Below are 22,254 nucleotides of genomic sequence, written 5' to 3'. Positions count from 1 at the left end.
ATGGGCTCAGTTAAGTTTGTTTCCATGAAATGGAACACTTTGTGGCGATTAGTAATGACCTTTACAAAGTTTTTAATGAAATGGAGCATTTGTATATTGTAATAAATGAGGAAATCAGAAAGAAATATTAAGAATTATTTCAACTGTATTTTAAAAAGTAGGGATTGGGGTTGCAAGGTTATGGAGGGAAACATCAAAACACTGTCTCCAGACGGAGGGATGAAAATAACTATAATTTCTTTCTTTGAATTTTTTGTCCATCCCTTTTTTTTATTTTTAACAGGCATATGTGATTTTTAGGATACAAAAGGCAAGTGTTACTTTGTGGAAGAGAAAGCTGGCCCCGAGAGGGTTCGTATAGCTTCATGCCTACAGGTATTTGTTCTCAGGTCTGAGCAATTGGATTTGGGATGTCTTCAGAAATAGTTGGGCTTTTGAGTCAGAGCGGGTTCACAAGTCAGCTCTGCTCTTCACTAGTGATGTGATTTGAGGCAGCCTGTTCGACATCTGAGGCCTTATTTTCTCATCCCTACCCACGGGGATGGTCCTGTCTCCCTCGTAATGTGGTTGCGATTAAATGAGCTGGCACTCAGTCATGGTCCAGCTTCCTCCTCCACCAACACCTCCCACCGCCACCCCCGCATTGGAAGGCTTTTGTGGGGTTGGGCTTTTGTTTTTGGGGGAGGCTGATTGGCCTTTCTTCGTTGCCTCTGTTTCCTCAAGCCTTTCAGGGATCAGGCACCATCCGGCCGAGCTGGCCTCCGATTCTCTCCTTGGGAACACTGAGCTTCAAGAAGGCGCTTGAGTCTCCGCCAGCCCCTTTGGAAGAGGCCTTGCTGCCAGGAGGGCAGCATTGTCCTATAAGAGGAAACTGTGCCGCCCCAGCTCCTGCCTGGAGCCTGGTGCTTTGGCATTTCGGTTACTAAGGGGACCCTGGCCTGCTAAGTCAGAAAAAAAGGGCCAGGTTTTTTCCTCTTCTTCAGCCTGCTACCATTGTTGAAAAAGTAAACACTCCACGCAGCTTAACCGGCAAGTCCTCCAGCCAGGAGTGGGAAGAAATCAAAAGCCTGTTCCAGCCCAGGCCATGGAGAGCCCACAAGGGCTGGTCTGTGCTGCTGGGGCCTCACTGGGAACACAGAAACAACACCCGATTCTGGTCCAGAATCAACATCCCTCTCACTGGGCCTTTCAGCCTCTGAGGCTTCTCTCCAGTGGCCAGGCCCCCTGCCCTCCTGTTTGGGGCTATTTAGAAGGTCAGCCGAGGCAGAATAGGCAACTCTGGGGTGCAGCGGCCGTCCAGTCCTGGAGCCCCCTGCTGAGTTATGGTGTTCCTTATGGCCCCTTCTCCGCTTCCATCTCTGGTGTCTCGGCTTTTGAGGCGAGAGCCCATTAGCTACTGAGAAGGGGCCAGAGGGCTTTTGCCCTTTGGCCATTGGCACTGCAGCTTTCAGACTTGCTGTGGCTGATGTGTGAATTATAAAAGTAAAAATAATAGCTACTGTTTATAAATCCTGTGTGTCTCGCACTGGGTGCCTGTCGCTTCTCTCCTCTTCACAGCAGCCCAGGGGATAGGGGGTAAGGATGGTGGTGGTCGCAGTTATCTTACCAGTTTCAGAGTCACCGAAGAGTAGCCACGTAACCTGAGGGGAGCCACTTCACCTCTCCGAGCCTGTGTCTTATTCCTGCAATGGGAATGGTGATACTTAGTCTCCAGCTAAGTGGTTGAGTCTGAAAGGATCTATGTGAACTCTGCCTGGTGATGTGAGTGACAAGGATAGTTGTTAAGTCTGTTTGTGTGACTTCCTGCCAGCACACTGCTAAGTGTTTAACTGACTGGGCTGAGACGTGAGGCAGCAAAAGAGCCCTGGACAGTTAGTTCACCAGGAGTCTTACGGATCTCATCTGAAAAGTAGGGATTGTGCTTTGTGAAACACGAGTGATCTGTATTATGATTGAGGCTACTTGCTGATAGCTTTTTACCCTGTAAATAAGGCAGCCCATTAATGTGAGTGTTGGGGTTTGGAGGACAAAATACGCTTGTAAGGAGGCAACCTTATCCCTTCTGTGCAGCTCTCAGCCCATAGTGAGCACTTAAGAAATGTTGATGAAGGGGTTGAGAGGTTTGTGGGCCAGCCCCTGGTGGCTTGGAAAACTCAGTAACAAGAGGAGTTTGAAGCTCCTAGGTGTGTTCAGTGGGAGGGACCCAGGAATCTGCCACCTGGGACCATTTCAACCATAGGAGGCTTATGGCCAGCTCAGCTCCTCCTTCCTGCTGGGAGGAATCGCAAAATGTTTTGTCCTAGAGACTGCCGTTTGAGAGAACAAGCATCAGCCAGTATTACTAAGCCCTTACCAAGTGCCTGTCATTTTGTCGGGTGCTGGTTATCATGCAGTGGAGAGCCAAACGGGTGAGCCCCTGAAGGAGCCCACACGCCAACAGAGGAAAGCAGGCAGGCAGAGCGGTGCTGGGGCTCAGTGACAAGGGCTATGTGGAGGTCAGTCTCACTGAGAGTGTCTGATGACAAGGAGGCTGATGGTGCGATGCCGTGGGAACATGGCTGTAGAGGCGGCCAGTGCTGTTACCTCTGCCCCTTACCTCACCTCTCTGAGCCTCCTTTTTCTCTAGGTATATAAAATGAGTGTAATAACATGCAGTTTGCAGATTTGGTAAGAATGAAATGAGACACAGTACAAAACACCAGTAGGCTTCTAGTTTATATTATATTTTTCTATATTATAATTGTGTGTTTCCAGGACATTGGCTTTAGCAACCATCAGAATGATCCAGCCACAACTCTAGGCTGGCTATCCACTTCTCTTAGATGAATCAGGAAAAGGCATCTCCTTCCTCCCACCGTCACCACCCTTGACCCAGGCACGTGGCTTAGCAGATCTCAGCCCCATCTGGATGGCTGGGTGTCCTTGGGCAGTGCACATCTGTACGGTCATATGCAGCACCTCAGAGGGCAGCTAAAATTGATCCCTTATATATGGAAGGTGATCATATGTCTCACTGTATGTCTTTTGCCCTGGCATAGTATGTTGTCTTTCACACCCACAAGTATTCCAGTTTTGACCACAAATTGTAAGGTCTTTCTAATTATCTGGGGTCAACTGGGATAAAAATAACAGTTCTGAAGTTCTAGACTCTAAAGGAACGAGCTTTGGTATTTGAGAGGAGAAGAGGGTCTGAATGAGGTTGGGAGTGGTGGGTGAGCAGGAGAAAAATGGAGGTGGATTCCAGTAGTGGGTGAATAGTGTGATTAAAAATTAAAAACTCTGGCTACTCATACTTCTACAGACTTTGGAGAGTTGTTCCCAGATGGTGGACTCTTCCTTTCTCTATTATCTATGTATCCCTTCCTCCCCACACAGACATGTGCACCCAGTAAGCACATCTCTCTTACTCTCTCCATTACAGTGCCAGTAGAATGATGACACATGGCCAAAGCCTCTGAGCTTTGATTCACTAGCTGGGTTTTTCTATGGAAAATGGGACCAAACTGAAAGTGTGACCTTCTTACTTAATGTTTAAGGGCAATGTTAACATGTTAACGTTGGCCATACACCATATTCCATACCCAACAATGACAAGGTCCAAAAGAGAGATGGGCAAAATAGCTTTTGGTACATGAGAGGGGATGGATTGAAAATGGGTGTCATAAGGGCCTCGCTGAACTTTGGACCGCTGCTTCTACTGTTTAAAAAAAAGGAAAATATAAGAAAAAAATAACATTGGAGTGTGACGATCTCTTTTCCTAGCTGTGTGACCTGACCATGGTAACTTAGCTTCATCTCTGTGAAACCCTTTCCATTCCTGGGACTTGGGGATGACTATAAAGCTCATAGAGTTTTTGTGACAGTTAAAGAAATGTGAAGACATGTAAGAAATGTGAACCACCTAGCACTGGGCCTGCCACAGAATGAACCTCTGTCACTGTTCTTCCTTATGCCCCTTTCCCAGAGAGGGCCAGTAGAAGTATCTGTAGCCTCATGGTGCTTCAGTGATTTTTTTTTTCTTTTGGAATTTTTTTCTTCGCAGAAAGTCAGAAACATGGCCCTGGATGATGTCGTGATCCTCAACGTGGACACCAACACCCTGGAAACTCCCTTCGATGACCTCCAGAGCCTCCCAAATGATGTGGTGGGTAATGAGCTCTTGAGTTGTGACTCCTGTGAGATGGGGGAGGGGACATGGATGTGATTTTAGAGAAGGGAGAGGAGAGGAGGTGGCTGTGGTTGTCCTGTGGTCTCAGAACTGCGGTTTCTATCTGCTGTCTCTGCCCTCTTTGCCTTAGTGAAGAAAGCTGGAGGGTGGTTCATTTTTTTAGTCTTTTTTTTTGCGCTTATAACTTGCATCTGGAGGGCTGAGAAGCAATTCCAGGGTCTAGTCAGCTCCTCTTTCTGTGGGAGCCGGGGTGTCTTGCCATCCCTCTCCAGCACATTTCCATGTCCAGAGACTCAGACAGCTTCCCCGGGGCTTCCCACTGCAGGGGTTCCGGGAGGCTTTCCATGTGAATGATGTGGGGCACTCCACATCTACATTTCTCTTCTGGACCATCATCAAGCAGCTGTTTTCCCATGTGGTATCTGCCGACAATTCTCTGAAGATGGCTCCATGTCCCATAAATCTTTGTTACCCTGGATCTAGCCGCATAGCGGCCTAGATCCTTTAGCAAAAGCAAGTGGCTGCCACATTTGCCGCGTGAACACCTGACCACACACCAGTCTCAGTATTGCTACTCGGGCTGCCTCCTGGACAGCTGTTTGAAGTAGACCCAGTCTCCCCCTTGTCGATATGAATGAGGAGGATTGGGGCTCACTGGGAAATATGGTTTTGATGTTTCTGGTTTGACCTCCATGGCTCTGTTGCTAGAAGATCTATAAAGTTATCCTGACTTCCAAACTGAAAGGAGTAGATGTTGCCGGCCCTGTGTACTGACGTGGAATGGAGTCTGTGTTGCTGCGTTTCTGCCATGGCAGGTGGAGCTCCACTACTGCCAGGAGTCCCCGCGGCAGTTTGGGGTTAGCTATCTGGAAGAGGTTGCTGTTTGTTGATAAATGGTTTGCAATGGGATTTCAAACCTGTCCACTTTTAACTCAGTATAAGATTTGGGGGAGTCATTTGTGCTATATAAAGATGTTCCCATTTGTAGCCTAATTAAACAATGGCTGCCATTAACTGGCTTCCTCCAAGCTGAGCACTGTACTAAGAGCTCATTATTGGCCTCTCATTTCCTCTTCACACGGCTGTGAGGAAGGTATTTTCCTAATTCCCACTTCACGCTCAGAGCTAGAAAGAAGAGGAGCCAGGAGGCAAACCCAACTCCAGAGAGCCACCAGGCTCCATTGCCTCTTGAGGGGCCTGCTGCATTCAGGGATCACATTCAGTAAGCATCAGAGCCCAATGGAGTAGGTGCTTTCTCCTCTCCCTATTGCAGGGGCGGAAAAGGCCTCCAAGAGCACATGACCATACGGCCGGCTGAGGCAGAGCTGAGATTCAACAACACCAAAGCCCGGTCTGCCTCCTCTTCTTGTACAGTGCCCTCCCTTCTGAGGCAGAGAGATGGCAAACGCAGGGAAAATGAAAGGACCAGATACTGTGAGGCTTACTGCTCATGTCAGGACATGGTATGGGCTTGGGATCTTAGGGCCTACTGACCGTAGTTTTAGTTCTACTGGTCCAAAGAATATGTAGTTTCCACCCTGGTTCCCTTTAGGTGGAAGAGCTTTTCCTTTAAGCCATGAGAACCAGAGGTATGGACCCAAAGCTCCCAAGTGAATTTGGTAAGAGAGTCTAGGAATGGCCAGGAGCCCCGGGGCAGCCCAGGATGAGTAACTGGTGGCTAAGAAACCATGGAGTAGGTAGACTGGTCCCATCTGCAGTGCTCTGACCCACCGCTGGGCATTAAGCAGCAAAGATGAAGCAGATCTAGTCCTTTCCTTCAAAGAGCAAAGTAGAGGGAAATGGATATGTAAATTACATCTATATCATGATATAGCATAATAGAGGCCACAAGGAAAGTAGGAATCAGGCACAGAAGGGCCTGGGGATGACAAAATTTAGGAGACAGGTAATAGAGGCTTCCTGAAGATGGCACAAAGATGCTTTTTAATTTTTTTTTTTTTTAGAGGGAAAGAGTATGCACCCAGGTGCGAGCATACATATGCAAGGGGGTGAGAGAGGGGGAAAAGGGGGGGGGATCTTAAGCAGGCTGCATGTCCAGCACAGAGCCTGATGTGGAGCTCAGTTTCACAACCCTGAGATCTTGACCTGAGCTGAATCAAGAGTTGAACCGCTTAACTGCCTGAGCCACCCAGGCATCCCCCTCAAGATGCTTTTTAAATGATCAATAAAGTGGTCTCAGTAAACCAAAGGAATGAGGGGCAAGTTATTTTTTTCTGAGCTCAGTCCCCCATTTTGGAAGGAAGGGTATGAGCCCTGTGTTGAGGATTGCTGTAGCAAATAAATGAGATGATTATGTTCCTCAAATGCTTGGGGCAGTGCTCACGCGTTGTTAGTGTTCAATAAATGGTACCTGCATTTGTTCTTAATAAAGTCATTGTTAGTATTTATAGCCAGAGTTGGAGGACGTTAGTTCCTTAACAGACCTCAGCCTGCATAAAAAGGACCTGTTCATTTGCAAATTGGTTTGAGGCAGGGTTGAGACGGTTCTTCAGTGGTATTCTAGCATGGGACTCTAGAACCATTAAAAACTCCAAAGATACAGTAATGGAGAGGGAATGTGGTCTGTAAGATATTTGTGTTTCGGTGGAATGCAGAGATTTGATTCTCTAAGGCTGTGTGAACTTGAGAGAAGAAGTCACGTCCTGTGCATCTTCGTGTCCCCTGCATTCAGCACAGGGCCAGGTACCTTGAGGGTATCATCATATCCACAGTTGACCTCACAATTTCCCCTTTCTTAGAGCTGCTTGTTTATGGCATCTGATAGATTCTGCTTCTTAAACTGTTTGTCAGATCGTGTATTCTATCTTCCTTACACCCACCTAATCCAGGCTCTTATTTTTCTCCTGCACTATTAGCAGCAGCCTCCCAACTTGGTCTTTCGTCTCCAGCCCTTCCTCCTCTTGCACCAGAGCGACCTTTCCAACAATAAACCTAACTATGTTTCCCTCTTAAAACCACTCCATCAACGAACATAATTAAAGAACTAAAAAAAAAAAAAAATTTTTTTTTTGAAAGACAAAATATCCTCCCCAAACTTCCCAGTGCCTATAGCTTAGAGGCAAATTCCTTTTGTTGACTTTGAAATCAGACAGATGTGTGTTTAAATCCCGGCTTCTTCACTTATTAGCCTTGTGATCTCAGTCAAAATTACTTAAGCTCTCTGAGCCTTAGTTTCCTCATAGGTTGTTGTGGGAATTGAATGTAGTGTGTGTAATATATGTAAAACATATATCCTGTGAGTATCATGGGTGGTAGTTGTAATGATTTATGGATGTAAATGATGATGAGCATTGCATTCAGTGTCTGCCTTCATGTTCTGACCCTCCTATTGTTTTCCATAGCTTTAGCTCATTACCCTCCCAGCTCCAAACCCTATATTATAGGCATGTAGAACTGTTACTAGTTCTCCAAACCTCACATATTATTTTATAGCTTCAAACTTTGCATGCAGTGTTTCTTTTTTCCCAAATATCCTATCCTACCAATCAGTCTCTTACTCATTCTTTAAAACTTACTCTAAATGTGAAGCTGTAAAAACCTTCCCTGGGCCATCTGGCGGGCTCAGTCAGTAGAGCATGTAGCTCTTAATATCAGGATCATGAGTTCATATCCCACGTTGGGTGTGTAGCCTACTTTAAAAATAGTAAATAAATAAATACAAGCCCTTCTCTTACCTCTCCAAGTAATTTAACTCTATCTCTGTGTCTTCAGAGCTCCTTGTATTGATTGTGTAATTTTACTTATCACCCAGGAATATAGTTTATTACACATTTCTTCCTTTCCCTTTAAATTGTGAGTTCTGTGAGGGCAGGAATTAAGTTTTATTCATCTTTGTTTCACAGAGATGTAGCAGCCACTGAATAGATAGATGGAAGAGTGGAAGGGACATATGGATTGGGTTATTTTGGTAGATGAAATCTTGCAAAACATGGCATCCATGCTGGAAATTTTATTAAAAGAGGTCTTTGTTCTGTGTCTAGCCATGGAATAATTGGAACTGGCTTTATCCTCCCACTATTAACAACTAGAACTCTAGACAAATATAAAAACAACAGTTTTCACATGTTAGACAACAGGCAGTTCAGGACTTTGATTCCTGAGAGAAAGGAAGCATGTGAGGTAAGGCCTACCATCCCCCTGGCTTTTTGCCTTGAGGCATTTCTTGACCATGGTGCCAGGAGGGGGATCCCCGACAAAGCACAGCAGTCTTACTGAGTTGAAGGGTCAGAGATCTGAGGGAGAGGTGGTTTAGATTTGTGGGTCAGAGTACCAGACTGGAAGCTGCTCATCAAAAGAGCTCCGGAAATCTGAATTAGGTCCTCTTGACTAGTGTGCTGAAGACTGACCTGCCCATGTGTAGGATGGAGCTCACACAGTCAAGGAAACATTCAAATTCTGAGCAGCAATATGTTTTTATTGAAGTTTAAATACACAAAGTACACCTAACATTGACGTTCAGTGCAATGAGTTCTTATCCAATACCAGTAACTGGTGCTCAGATTAAAAAACAATAACAAAACCTGGAATCAAAATTTCACTGATAGGATTAAGAGGATATTAGACACCACCACATAAAAGATCAGTGAACTTGAAAACATAGCTATAAAAAGTAGCCAGTATGAAGCAGGGAAAGGAAAAGACAGGAAAAGGTTAATGGATCCTCAAGGACCTACAGCACAGTATCAAGAGGACTAAAATACATATCGTCCTGGAGGGAGAGGAAGGTAGGGAAAGATAGAAAAAAATATTTTAAAATTATAGCTTTCTTTTTTTAACTTGTGGTGAAAATCGTAAACTCAAGATACCACAAGCATAGTGGATCCAGACAAAACCACACAAAAGCCCAGAATGATAACTATGTAAAACCAGTGACAAATGGGAAGGCTTAAAATTAGCTGGAGAAAAAAGACACATCATATAAAAGAAAGAAGTAATGACTGAAGACTTCTAGAAGAAGCTACTTAAGCCAGGAGATAATGGAATGACATTTTTAAAGTAATGAAGGGAAATTTTTGTCAACCTAGAAATCTATATCCTTCAATAGGATGAAAATATCCTTTAAGAATGAAGACAAAATTAGGACCTGTTCAGACCAAAAGGCCGGGGGCGGGGGGGGAGGGGAGGGCAGAAAATCATTGTCCGCACACACTACATTTCTTGTTTCTTCGGAAAGAAGAAAAATTAAACCATAAGAAACTTGAACAATAAAGGAGGGAAGAGTGCCAGAAATAGTTAATATGTAGGTAAATATAAGAGACTTCTCTTCTCAGGTTTAGTTTCTATAAAAGGCAACTGAGTATTTAAAGTAAAAATAATGCCAGTGTATTGTGTGTTGTAACATGGGTAGAACATGTATGGCAACAGCACAGAAGACAGGGTGGGGATGGAGAAAGGAAGTATACTGTTTTAAGATTCTTAAATTCTCTGTAAACTGGTATATTATTTGAAGGTAGACTATTAAAGATGTGAGTCATAGAGGAGCCACTAAGGGGGAAAAAAATGTAGCTAATAGGCCAATATTAAAGATCCAAAACATTTGGGGGTAGAGGGAAAGCTAAAGGGACCAAACACAGATGGAAGGAATAGAAAAGTTAGCAAGATGATAGACTTACCCAACCATGTGGATTTATTACATCAAACGTATGTTGTCTAAATACTCTAATTACAGGAGAGTAATAAATTACTTAAATAATCAGGACCCAATTATATGCTGCCCACAAGAATTTCATTTTAAAGAGTCAGATGGATGAAAAGGTAAAGGATGAAAAAGATACACAGTGAAACACCAACCACAAGAGAGTGGATGGGGGCTGAGAGGCAAATCTTCCTCATAGAGGAATTCCAATAATATCTATAGATACTTCCCTCTCTAAGAGAAGGAGCTTAATCCTCCTCACCCCACCCCCTGCAACACACACACACACACTTGAGTGTGGCTGGGATTCCAAGAAATAGAGTATGTTAAAGGGGAAAAGTGTGACTCACATGGACAAATGTCAAAGACTACTTCAACCAAGTGATCAAGTTTAACGTCACCAGTGATGTTGTGTGGCTATGACGTAACCTTGATACGATGAGGATACATGATCTCTCTGGTGTTCTTTCCAAAAATCCAGTCAAATCATTACAAAAGCTTCAATTACACTCAAATTGAGGGACATTGTATAACATACCTGATGAGTACTTTTCAAAATTGTCAGGGTCATAAAAAAAAAAACTAGGAAAGACTGAGGCACTGTCACAGACCAGAGGAAACTAAAGAGAAATGACAAACTGAACGCAAAGTGAAATTTTGGATTGGATACTGGGATAGGAAAAGGACATTGATGGAAAAATTGGTGAATCACAATAAAGTTTGGAATTGAGTTAATAATGTACTAGTGTTGGACTCTTAGTTTTGACAAATGTGCTGTGGTAATAGAAGATCTCTTAGGTGAAACAACCTGAGTGTGGAGTATATGGGCACACTCTCAGTAGTGTCTTTGCAACTTTTCTAAAAGTCTAAAAATATTCCAAAATAAAAAGGATATTTAAAGAAAAAAAAAAAGGAAAGAGAAAAGGCAAATAAGGGAATAATTATAAAGAACTTGAGGCCTGGGGGTCCGGGGCTGCTTCCTGCTTGGCGGCGGCATGGAAAAAAAAAAAAAAAAAGAAGAAGAAGAAGAAGAAGAACTTGAGGCCTATAATTTTGATAAATTAGGGACGCCTGGGTGGCTCAGTGGTTGAGCCTCTGCCTTTGGCCCAGGGCGTGATCCTGGAGTCCCGGAATCGAGTTCCGCATTGGGCTCCCTGCATGGAGCCTGCTTCTCCCTTTGCCTGTGTCTCTGCCTCTCTCTGTCTCTCATGAATAAATAAATAAAATCTTTTAAAAAAATGTTTTGATAAATTAGGTAAAATAAACAAAATTTGAAATATACAAATTAGACAGTTACACAATAAGACAGAAAATGGAAAAATAGCACTATTAAGTAAATTTGAATTTATAATTAAAACTTTCCCACAGAGAAAATTCCAGTTCCAGATAGTTTCATTAATTCTTTCTTGCATTTAAGGGAGAACAGATACCATCTTACACTAACTTTTTGAGAAAATAACGGGGAAAAAAAGAAAAGGGAAAGAAACACCTCCCATCCAGCTTTCTGAGGTTAGCATTACTCTGACATGAAAACCAAATGAAAAATTTACAAGAAAACTACTGGCCAATATACCTCATATATAGAAATGAAAAATCTTAAATAAAATATTAACAAATTAATCAAGTGTATAAAAAGACTAATACAGCATGACAAAATGACTACAGATTGGCTAAATATTTGAAAATCCATCAGTCTAGTTTACCATGTCAACAGACTAAAAAAGAAAAATTGTATTGAAACATACAAAAAAACTATTTTAGGAAAAATCCACCTATCGTGATTAAGAGCTCTTCACAAACTAGGTAACTCATTGTGATCTAGAGCATCAAGAAGAAACCCACAGCTAATATCTTACTTAATGGTGAAAGAATAGAATGCTATTCCTCTCAGAATGAGAACCAAAAAAAGAATGTCTGCTCTTCCCATTTCTATTCAGCATTGTACTGGTGGTTCTAACCAGTTCGCTTAAACAAGGAAAAGAAAAACCCTAAATATTAGAAAGGAGGAAGTAAAATTGCTTTTATTCAGACATAGTCATATATATATGGAAAATCCTAAGGAATATCATAAATGAATTTAGCAAGCATGCAGGATAAGGTCAGTGTATGAGTCAAATATATTTCTAAATGCTAGTGATAAGCAGTTGAAAATGAAAAATTTTAAGTGCCATTTAAAATAGCATACAAAACACAAAATATTTAAGAATAAATTTAACAAAATATATGTAAGATTTGTATACCAAAAACTATAAAGTATTTCTGAGAAAAAATTTAAAAGACTTAAACAAATGGAAAGATATTCCATGTTTTGGATTGGAAGACTCAATATTTTAAAGATGTTAATTTTCCCTGAATTGATCTATAGATTCAATATATTCCCAACCCAAATTCCAGATGGCTTAAAAAGAAAAAAAAAAATTGACAAGCTAATTCTGAAATGTATGTGAATATGCGAAAGATCTGGAATAGCCAAAACAATGTTGAAAAAGAACAAAGTTGTAGGACTTACATTACCTACTTTCAAGACTTACTATGAAGTTATACTAAATGTAGATAGTGTAGATATATAGTTCAATAGAACAGAATAAATATTTCAGAATTAGACCCGCACATAAATGGCCGATTGGTCTCCAACAAATATGCCAAAGTAATTCAGTAGAGAATTACTTCGATAGGTTTTTTCCCAACAAATGTTACTGGAACAACTAGTTATCCATTTGGAAATAAAAATCTTGGGCAGCCCGGTGGCTCAGTGGTTTAGTGCCGCCTTCGGCCCAGGGTGTGATCCTGGAGACCTGGGATCAAGTCCCACATCGGGCTCCTTGCAAGGAGCCTGCTTCTCCTTCTGCCTCTCTCTCCCTCCTCTCTGTGTATTCTCATGAGTAAATAAATTAAAAATCTTTAAAAAAAATTAAAAAATAAGAATCTTGATTTTTACTTCATATAAAAATGAAGTTTTTTAGCTCAAATCCTTTTAGCTCAAAAAGGATTATGTACCAAAACATAGAAGCAAAAATTATAAAATGAGTAAAGGAAAATAAAGGAGAAAATCTTCATGAATTTAGACTCAGCAAAGATTTCTTGGGTAAGGGGCAGCCCCGGTGGCTCAGTGGTTTGGCGCCTGCCTTCAACCCAGGGTGTGATCCTGGAGTCCCGGGATCGAGTCCCATATCAGGCTCCCTGCATGGAGCCTGCTTCTCCCTCTGCCTGTGTCTCTGCCTCTCTGTCTCATGAATATATAAATAAAATCTTAAAAAACGAAAAAAAAAAGATAAAAAAGATTTCTTGGGTAAGGCACAAAAGGCACACAGAAAAGAAAAAGTGATCAACTAAACCTCATAAAAATAAAAGCTTAGCCTTTTCAAAAGATACCATTGGAAAAATGAAGAAGCAAGCCATAGACTGAGAAAATATTCTCCATATGTATATATGAAAAAAGGTTTTTATCCAGAGTATACAAAGAACCCTTAAACTCCATAATGAGACAGCCCAATGAAAGAGAAGCAAAAGATTGAAGAGACACTTAACAGTAAAAGATATTCAAATGGCCAGTGAACACATGAAAACATGCTCCTTAAAGGAAAAGATTAATACCACAGTGAGTATACCACCCTATACCCGGTGGTGTGACCAAAATAAAATAACTGCATTTCTTATGAATAATTATCTTAAATATATGTTTACTATTTAAGAATGTATTTCACTCCTGAATATTCACCCAAGAAAATTAAAACTTAAATGCACAAAAATACACACATATAAATGTTGCTGATCACCAAAAACTGGAAGCAACCCAAGTGTCCTTTGACTGGTGAATGAATAAACAGCATGGATTAATCTGAAATATCTTACACTGAGAGAGAAGCCAGACATAAGAGAATATACTATATGATTTTTTTTAATTTATTTATTTATTCATGAGAGACACAGAGAGAGAGAGGCAGAGACACAGGCAGAGGGAGAAGCAGGCTCCATGCAGGGAGCCCCACGTGGGACTCGATCCCGGGACTCCAAGATCACGCCCTGGGCCAAAGGCAGGTGCTAAACCGCTGCGCCACCCTGATTTTATTTATATAAAGTTCTAGAAGAGAGAAAGCTGGTCTTTAGTGGATGAAAGCAGATCAGTGGTTGCCTTGGGCTGGGATGGAGAAGGCAGGGACTGACAAGGGCACCAAGGAGCATTCTGGGGTGAAGAAAGCATTGCTTCTTTATTGTGCTGGTGGTTACATGGGTGTCATACATTTGTCAGAACTTCTCAAATTGTGTTTTGTATGACTTAAGTTAGTTCTTAAAAAGAAGAGGACTTGGAATTGAATTTTTAAAAGGAGCCTCCAATATCGAGTAACTTTCAGAATAGCAGTGTTGATTTTCATGTGATTTATGAACATGGGTAAAGGTAAATTTGGACGTAGGGTGATACTAGGTACCTAGACAGTTTGGTCTCAACTTCCCTAATCTTATTCAGTTATCTTTTTCTACCTTTAAAAAAAAAAAACAAAAAAACAGATGGACAAGGTTAATGCCGTTGTATTTTGTTGGGTTCCCTGAGACTTACAGATGTACCATTTTTTACTTACGATATTGTCTTGTTCCCCAGCTGTGGATTCTGGAGGGGAAATGTTGCAATAGTCCATCTCTTACTGATCTCCATGCCTGTTTACAGACTTCATGTTTATCTCAAGGTCATGTGGTTGCAGAGAACAAAAACATAATGTCCCCTCCTTCCCCAGCCATTTAACTAAGCACTCTTTACCTGTTTCCTAAGTTTTAAATAACATCTCTTGTTCCTTCAAGAGTATTAAGTGTAGGGGCATCTGGGTGGCTCAGGTGATTAAGCCTCTTACTCTTGATTTCAGCTCAGATCATGATCTCAGGGTCACAAGGTCCAGCCCTGCATTAGGCTCTGTACTGGGCATAGAGGCCTGCTTAAGATTCTTTCTCCCCCACTCCCTCTGCCCCCCCCCAAAAAAATAAGTAATAAAAATGATAAATGAATTATTTTTAAAGAAAAAAGAGTATTAAGTGTGAGCTGCTTAGCTAGTACATAGTTTGTAGGGCTTTTAAAAAGCTTGATAAAAGGGACCTCAAACACTTCCAGTGATGTGGACATACCACGCTTTATTACTAGGGAACAAGATTTCCCATGGCTCCATGAGAGCCCTTTTTAATATTCTTTGGCCTGGAATTTGTAGGCTTTTGTGTATGCACATAGATGTGGAAGCCTATGTCTACTGTCTACTTACTCTTTGCTTTTTTTTTTTTTTTTTTTTTACTTCATGCTTTGTATAGCCTGAATGGTGCTCTTTTCACTTTCTTATATGAAGATATATGTAATGGGCCATTAAAATGTATTCTTTTGTGACCTAGTAACTTGACTTCAAAGATTTTTTTTTTTTTCTGGCAAATACTTCTAAATGGAGAAAGCCACCTAACCAAATAGCATTGTTGTTAGGTTAACTGAAGTTGGAAGCATTCTTAAGATCCAAAATCAGGGGGAATAATTAAGGTAATCTATCCCATTGCTATTCAGTGGAGTGATGATTCGGTGGATGATGGTTATGAAGATTGTGGGCAACACAGGAAATGCTAAAGATAACGATTTAGTGAAAAAAGCAGAATATTAAGTGCTATATCCGCTGTGAGAACAATGAAAAATAGCCAGATACACAGAAGTATAATATCGTTAAAACATCTTCCAAATTGCCAACAGTAGTATATGAAGATAGTAAAGTTATGTGTTAGCATTTTTTTCTCATATTTTCCAAATTTTCTCTAATATGACTATTAAGAGTTTATGATGGAAAAAAAATCATCTTTCCTCCTCTCATCTGAAGCACTGGAATGTTTTGGCTCTGGGCTTCATGGTTTGTATGTCTTCAGGTGTCTCTCTGTCACCAGCCATCCATCCCTTATACCTTTAAGTAATTGTCCGTAGGTCTCTATTCTGGATTGGCCACTCTCCATGACAGTGTCACGACTTGTAAATTTCATGCTGAGAGAGAAGGAGCATCGTGATCCAGTGGGCCTTGCCCCGACTGTGTGTGTATGATTTGTCAACAATCAAGTACTTTATGGGAGTTTATGGGACTTCATTAAAGATGCTGAAGCAGGAGCACTGTGGGACATCAGAAGAGACCTCAGCAATAAACCGCAACTCCAAGCTTTGGAATGCAGTAAATGTTTAAGAGACTTCCTTCCTTTCATTACTGAATTTTACTTTACTTTTATACCAGTAAAGAGTTGTGTTTTATTGGTTGAAATTTCTTGATTCCGTTTCCCCAGGTCTGTTTAAAAGCTACATTTTATCTTTGAGGATGTTTGGCTCATGGTAGAGGAAGTGCTGCCAGCGAATTCAATTAACTGGCAGAGCTCACAGATATTGTACACGGATTTCTTTTTCTTCTTTTTCACAACTGCTACATAAACACAGCTGGGTTTAATATTTGTCGTAACAAAGATTTAACTTGAATCATTTTACTCTGGGTAATTAATGCTTGGAATCTCGGCTACTTTTCGTTCGTCCGCTTGTAATCTTCTGCATTTCTTTACTCCTGCTATATCTAGATAATGAAGTGTGCTGCTCTAGGTCTTTGCCCTGCCTTAAAACTGCTTAATATTTGGCCGTTCCCACTAGAGAGCAGATGCTTTTCTTTGCAAGAATTGAATTTCTGTCAGCTCTTTTATGCATCATGTGTTTGGAACTGTAAGTGGATCAAGTTGTTCATCACAGCAGGGACACTGTGAAACACATCTATTATACACACTTCCCACCACCCCCCCTTCCTGTTTTTTTTTTTTTCCTCCCCCAAGGAGGTGGAGATGCCCAGATCCCGTTAGGAGATATCTCGCTCTGTGTGGACGTATCCATGTGATCCACCATGGATCCGGCCTGGCTACATCCCTAAGCATGGAAATCTATATCCATTCAGCCCAGGATTGTTGCTGAGACAAATCCCGCTTTTATCTTTGTAAACACCACGCACTTCATTAACTCCCAAATACACACCGAGTTTAGGTCACTAAATAAACCCACCAGGCTTAGCATAGTGAGTGACATTTCAGTAATTGATGCCCTAGAAAATGTTAATTGTGAGTCCATTATTCTTTTTTATGCTACAATAATGGCTAGGGTGGTTTTGGCTTTGGAGTTGAGTTGTGTGGAAGAATAGTCACCATCTATTAGGCTCCTACTATGTGCCAGGCACTGTGCTAGAGGCTTTGAAAATTTTGACATTTAATCTACATAACAATTCTGAAACAAACGTCAAGAGTGGTGGTACTTTACCTCGTTTTATAGATGAAGAGATTAAGTAACTTGCCTAGAGGCCTCCAGCAAATAGCCTGCATCTGAGGCAGAATTTGAACCCAGACTAAATCAGCATGCATTTGGGGGTTGTACCTTCATGTTCAGGGTTTGCTAGACATACCTTCATTTGCTGGCCAGTCAATACACTGATTCATTACACATGTATGTTCCATGCTGCCATTGCTCCATTTAAGCTTCCCCATTCCAGGTGAAGTCTTGGGCCAGTTGGCTATTACCAACACCTTTGTATCCAGCTAAATCTGAACTGCTGGTGCTATTTGGAGTTATTCATTTAGTTTCGCTTTTTCTATCAGAACTTAGTGTGAATATAATCCGACTTCCCCAAGCAACCCACCATGTTCTTACAGTTTTCATTTTGCAAGTTTTGGTCCCTAGATTTAGCTTTGAGCCTGATGGCTAAAAATTCCAAATCTGAGTAGTTTAGTTTGTCAACAGTGCTTTGAAAAGCAGGAGTCTTGATAATATGCTCATCTTTTAGAACTCAGATAGTGGTGCTGAGGGCAGAAGTGCATTTTGGTGCATTTTTAATAGATATCATTCAATTTGCAGGATATCTTAATAGATATCATTATTCTATTAATGGGCTACGCACATGTCTGACTGAAATACTGCCAATCTATAGAATTAATTGTAGGTAAATAGTTAAATAGATAAGTGACTTTCGCCCATGAAGAACATCATTAATCTCTTGACAAACATTTTTAGTTACCATTAACTTTAGTCTTTCTGCGTATACTTTTCATTAGAACCAGGTATTAGTGTCTTGATTCATTAGAAATAGACCAACCCCTTTTATTTTTGATTTGCAGTCCGTTTTGTTGCTGAAAGATGTTGGCATTAAAAAAAAAATTGGCAGGGGATATGTTGTAAAAAAAAAATATATATATAACTTCCCTTTTGCAAGAGCATATCTGTTTTTTCAAAGGTAACTTACATTTGTATTTTGTGCCTTGTGTTTGCAAGAGAATGGTTCTTGGTTTATTCATGTTGACAACTGAAAAGCCTTAGACCTAATTAAAAGAATTTCCACAAGCACCTTTACTGAACCATTTCATTACGCGGCACTGCACAGATTGCATTGTGAAACATGGTGATAGTTTAAATCTGACCTTTAAACCTAAACTGCCAGAAGTATGGGGGAGAAAACCCTTCTTTGAAAATACTCCCCAGATATATATATATATATATATATATATATATACATATATATATATATATATATATATACACACACACATATATATATATAGGCATACATGTGTGCACATATTTGGTTAGAAATAATCCTTTTATTGAATGACCACCTAATAACATAAATATACATTTATTCTGAGCTCAGATCTTGCTTGTAGCTTCCTTTAGCTTTGGCAGGATTTTCAACTGCTTTAATTGTGTGTGTGTGTGTGTGTGTGTGTGTGTGTGTGTGTGTGTGTGTGTATGTGTGTGTGTTTGGTGTTTTAAAGCTAAATTGTTTTATAGGGAAAACAAAGACAATTTCACTTCCTCTGGGGGGAAAAAAAAGCATTTGGAGAAAAAAGGAGTATTATGAATAGGTAGAAAAACACAAAAGTTGTTGCTGCTGTGTTTCAGCTTTTAAAATGCCGAGGGACTTGGATTCAATCTGTGGGGAGGGGCTGGAGTGCTCTAGTGTATGCAAGACTCCTCCTGAGCTTTGTTTGGCAGATAGTGGAAATGGGCCTTTTTATTTTAAAAATTGTACTTTTTTACCCCAAGAATGTCATCGTAAGGACTTGATAGTTTGTCCAACATGCTCAACAAAGCCATTATAGCATATAGTGAAGTAGCCATTCACATAATGAAAATTGATCCTTTTGTCTAACAAAAGCTGCTTAGATTGTAAGGCTTGCCTCTAACTTTCTGACTTAATGCTCGAACAGTGAGATGTCAGGAGAGACAGAGAGAGCAGAAACCTGGGCCCCTGGGGTCACAGCCAGCTCAGAACTCCACATAACTAGCACAGTCCCCACTCCCCCATGGAGAATGGGATCTTTGAGGGGAAAATGGGATGCAGAAGAAGCAATTAAAGCCAACTGAGGTCAAGGTACAGCCATGTTCTCGAGAAAGAAACAGAAAAGCAAGGAATGAAAGGAAGCAATAATGGAGATATATTAAGTTTGGGAAGAAATAAACCAGTATCAAGGATAAATCTAATTTGCTGGTTTTAAGAAATCCTGGCAGCAATGAGAATCTGTGAAATAGCACAGACTTTGGAGTAAGATAGACTTGGGCTTGACTTTGGCCTCTGCCCTTTGCTGTTCTTGCTATGTGACATGGGGCTGAGGCTCACTTTTCTCCTCCATATAGCAGTGATAACCATGCCGAGTTCTGAAATATTAATACAATGCTGGATATGAAAACACCTGCCATGGCATTTGGTACAAGTAGGGGGCTTGATAAATACTAATTCATCTTCCTTTCTCCTAGTGAATTCCTGGTTTTCCCAGAAACTATTACTGTGAAAGACAGCGGGGTGGATTGCCTTTACAAATGAAGATTTTTTTGCTTCAAATTTGAGGCAAGAACTAAGGCATTGATAGATACACTGCCATTTTGCATTGCCAGTGTGAAGGTAGCAGAGGGCACCAATGTGTACGTGTCCCTAAAAATGGGAAAACAAGGCAATAGTTGCTTCTTCCCTTTCTAGACCCAGACATTGCCCAGGATATCTTATAACAAAGCCTTGATACCTAGTTTATTCCAGAAAGGAAGAATCAATTTGCCTTGGTCCTTATAGGCCGCTTTTAAAGGGGGAAAGAAAGTGTGATTCTTTTGCCTCCTCCCAGCTGTGCTGGGTGTCTGGTCAAAACAAAAAATCTTATAACTTCATTTCTGACACTGAACCATTAATGCAAGAAGTGGGGCACCCTCACAGGCTAACTTGAGTCAGACTTTTAAAAGAACTGTCTCCTTGATATGTTTCGCCAGCACTGAGGAGGGTCATGGCTCCTGCCTTCCTAGGACATACAGTCTAATAGAAAGACATTTAGAGAATTGTTGCAACATGCACCGTTACACATTACTGTACGTCTCTGAAGGAAAGGTACAAGGAGAAAATATAACAGGGAACCTTGGTCTTTTCTGAGGGGTAGGACCCAGGAAGTGATTATATTTGAGCCAGGACCTGAAGAGTAAGTAGTCGTTGTCTAGTATGGTAGCCCCTATTCACATGTAACTATTTAAATTTTAATTGATTAAAATGGAATAAAATAAAAAATTCAGTTCCTCAGTCACACTTGGTACGTTTCCAGTGCTCACTTGCAACTGTCACAGCGGACAACATGGGAGATAAATAATCGGCAGAAAAGCCTATTGGACAGCACTGGATTGTGGACAAAGGGGTGATGATGCTGGAAGTGCTCCAGAGGAGTAGGCCTACCAAAGGTCTTGGGGTGCAAAAAAGGCCAGTATGACACCATGGAGGGGATGCAGAGCCTCAAATCTGAAAGAAGTCGAGGTCAATCACTCTGAGCCTTGCAGGCCAAGCTAGGAATGTAGTCGTTATCATCCAAGCAGTGGGGAGGCTGCAGAAAGTGAAAGTATCTCTACAGGGTTCATGCTTGATATATGGCATTTTAGATTTTTAGTGCATATGTAAATATATATGATTTTTAAATGATTCATGCAGTGTATATATTGCTCAGCAACTTGCATTTTTCCCCCATCTGACAGTATTTTGTGGACATCTTTTCCTGTCAGAGATGGATAGGTGAATAGTGGACCATCTTTATCTCCACCTTCACCCCTACCCACCACAAGTTGCAGCTAAGTAATAAAGAACCCTGTCTTTATTGAACACATAGTTTATCTTCATTCTAGTTGAGGGGGAAAGATATGTAAATACTGGTTATTACAAAAGATAAAGTAAGTCTAAGATGGTGATATATACCATTTGAGAGCTCCTTTTGAAGTAGTTACAGGCTACCTTGTGGCTGGTCTAGGGGACCCTGACTATAAGCTCTCCTGCACTGGGTCCTGGTCCTCTGTGACTGTTGCCAGCACATTTGCAGCATGGGGCCTGCAAAGATGAGGTATCAATGGAAGGAACAAGCTAATGTGCCCTGAGAAAGAGCTATCTGTTCTGACAGAGGGCACCACAGAAAGAGGCTTTTTTTTTTTTTTTTTTTTAATAGAAGGATTTTGTTCAAGAATAGGGTAAAGAACATTCCAGGCTTTTAGGGATGGTTTGGAGGCCTCCGAAACTCAGTAGAAGACAATGTTGGAGATGGAGCTTGAGCTGAGCCTGTAGAAGGCCTCGGATACGTGCTAAGAAATTTGGACTTTTCGTGTCAGCACTATGGAGCCACTGAACATTTTAGTGGACTAGAGTGGTAGAATGCAGCCTCTTGTTTTAGAAAGACAAGTTCGTGCAGAAGGTGGATTAGACCAGGATAAAAATAGAAGAGCCACCAGTGAAAAGATGGCTGCAGTAGTCTAGGAAAAAGAGGAAACATGAACATCAAAGAATCAAGACAGTCCACTGCCTCCACTGGCATCCATCTTACATGTGTTGTGTTTAACCCTAACAGCGAACGTTATGTTGCAGACACTTCATTTTACAGCAAAGGAAACGGAAGCTCAAAAAGGTTAAGGCAGGAGGGCCAGGTTTCCAATCCTAGATTCAGGTGATTCAGTCTCTGAGGAGCACCTGGGGACAGAAGCAGGTGAAGTCAAGAGATCTGCGGGGTAGAGCATTCAGGAAGCAGGTAAAGCAGGAACATGGAGTGAGGAATATGGCTTTTTGTCATTATACATGTTACGACGTTTGCAGTGTTAAGACTGGGCTGGTTGTCCACTTTCACCAAGAGGTTTGTGTTCCTTGCAATTTTGGTTGCATCTAAGTGGTGGCTTCCTGCAGAAGCAGAATGGATGAGAATCAGCCCCACCCACCCCACCCCATCCAGGCCTTCCCAGCAGAGACTAGATTCTAATTATCAATTACTGAAGAATGGGATTCTAGACTTTCCTCCCAAGCAGAGAAGCTCAGCCACTGGAAATGCCTCTCTCAGAATATCAAAACACTCACTCTTCTGTTCTTTCATTTAGCCCCAAGTGCTAAATGGTTACACCAGCCAAAGCCCTTCT

At 41.3% G+C, this 22,254-nt stretch overlaps 1 protein-coding gene across 20 annotated transcripts in view; it reads left to right on the top strand.

The window, feature by feature from the left end:
• The window catches only part of DENND1A (DENN domain containing 1A), a 508,126-nt gene that overhangs the window by 320,834 nt on the left and 165,038 nt on the right, over window positions 1-22,254 (top strand). For all 20 annotated transcript variants that reach the window (XM_072777866.1, XM_072777861.1, XM_072777848.1 and 17 more), the window contains one exon: window positions 4,043-4,144. In XM_072777866.1, coding sequence (XP_072633967.1) covers window positions 4,043-4,144 — 102 coding nt within the window. The remainder of the gene's footprint in view (window positions 1-4,042; window positions 4,145-22,254) is intronic.

The sequence above is a fragment of the Canis lupus genome, chromosome 16 (genome assembly GCF_048164855.1).
Source record: "Canis lupus baileyi chromosome 16, mCanLup2.hap1, whole genome shotgun sequence".
Taxonomy (NCBI): Eukaryota; Metazoa; Chordata; class Mammalia; order Carnivora; family Canidae; genus Canis; species Canis lupus.
Note: the sequence above shows the minus strand (reverse complement) of the source record. Positions and strands in the feature narration are given on the sequence as shown.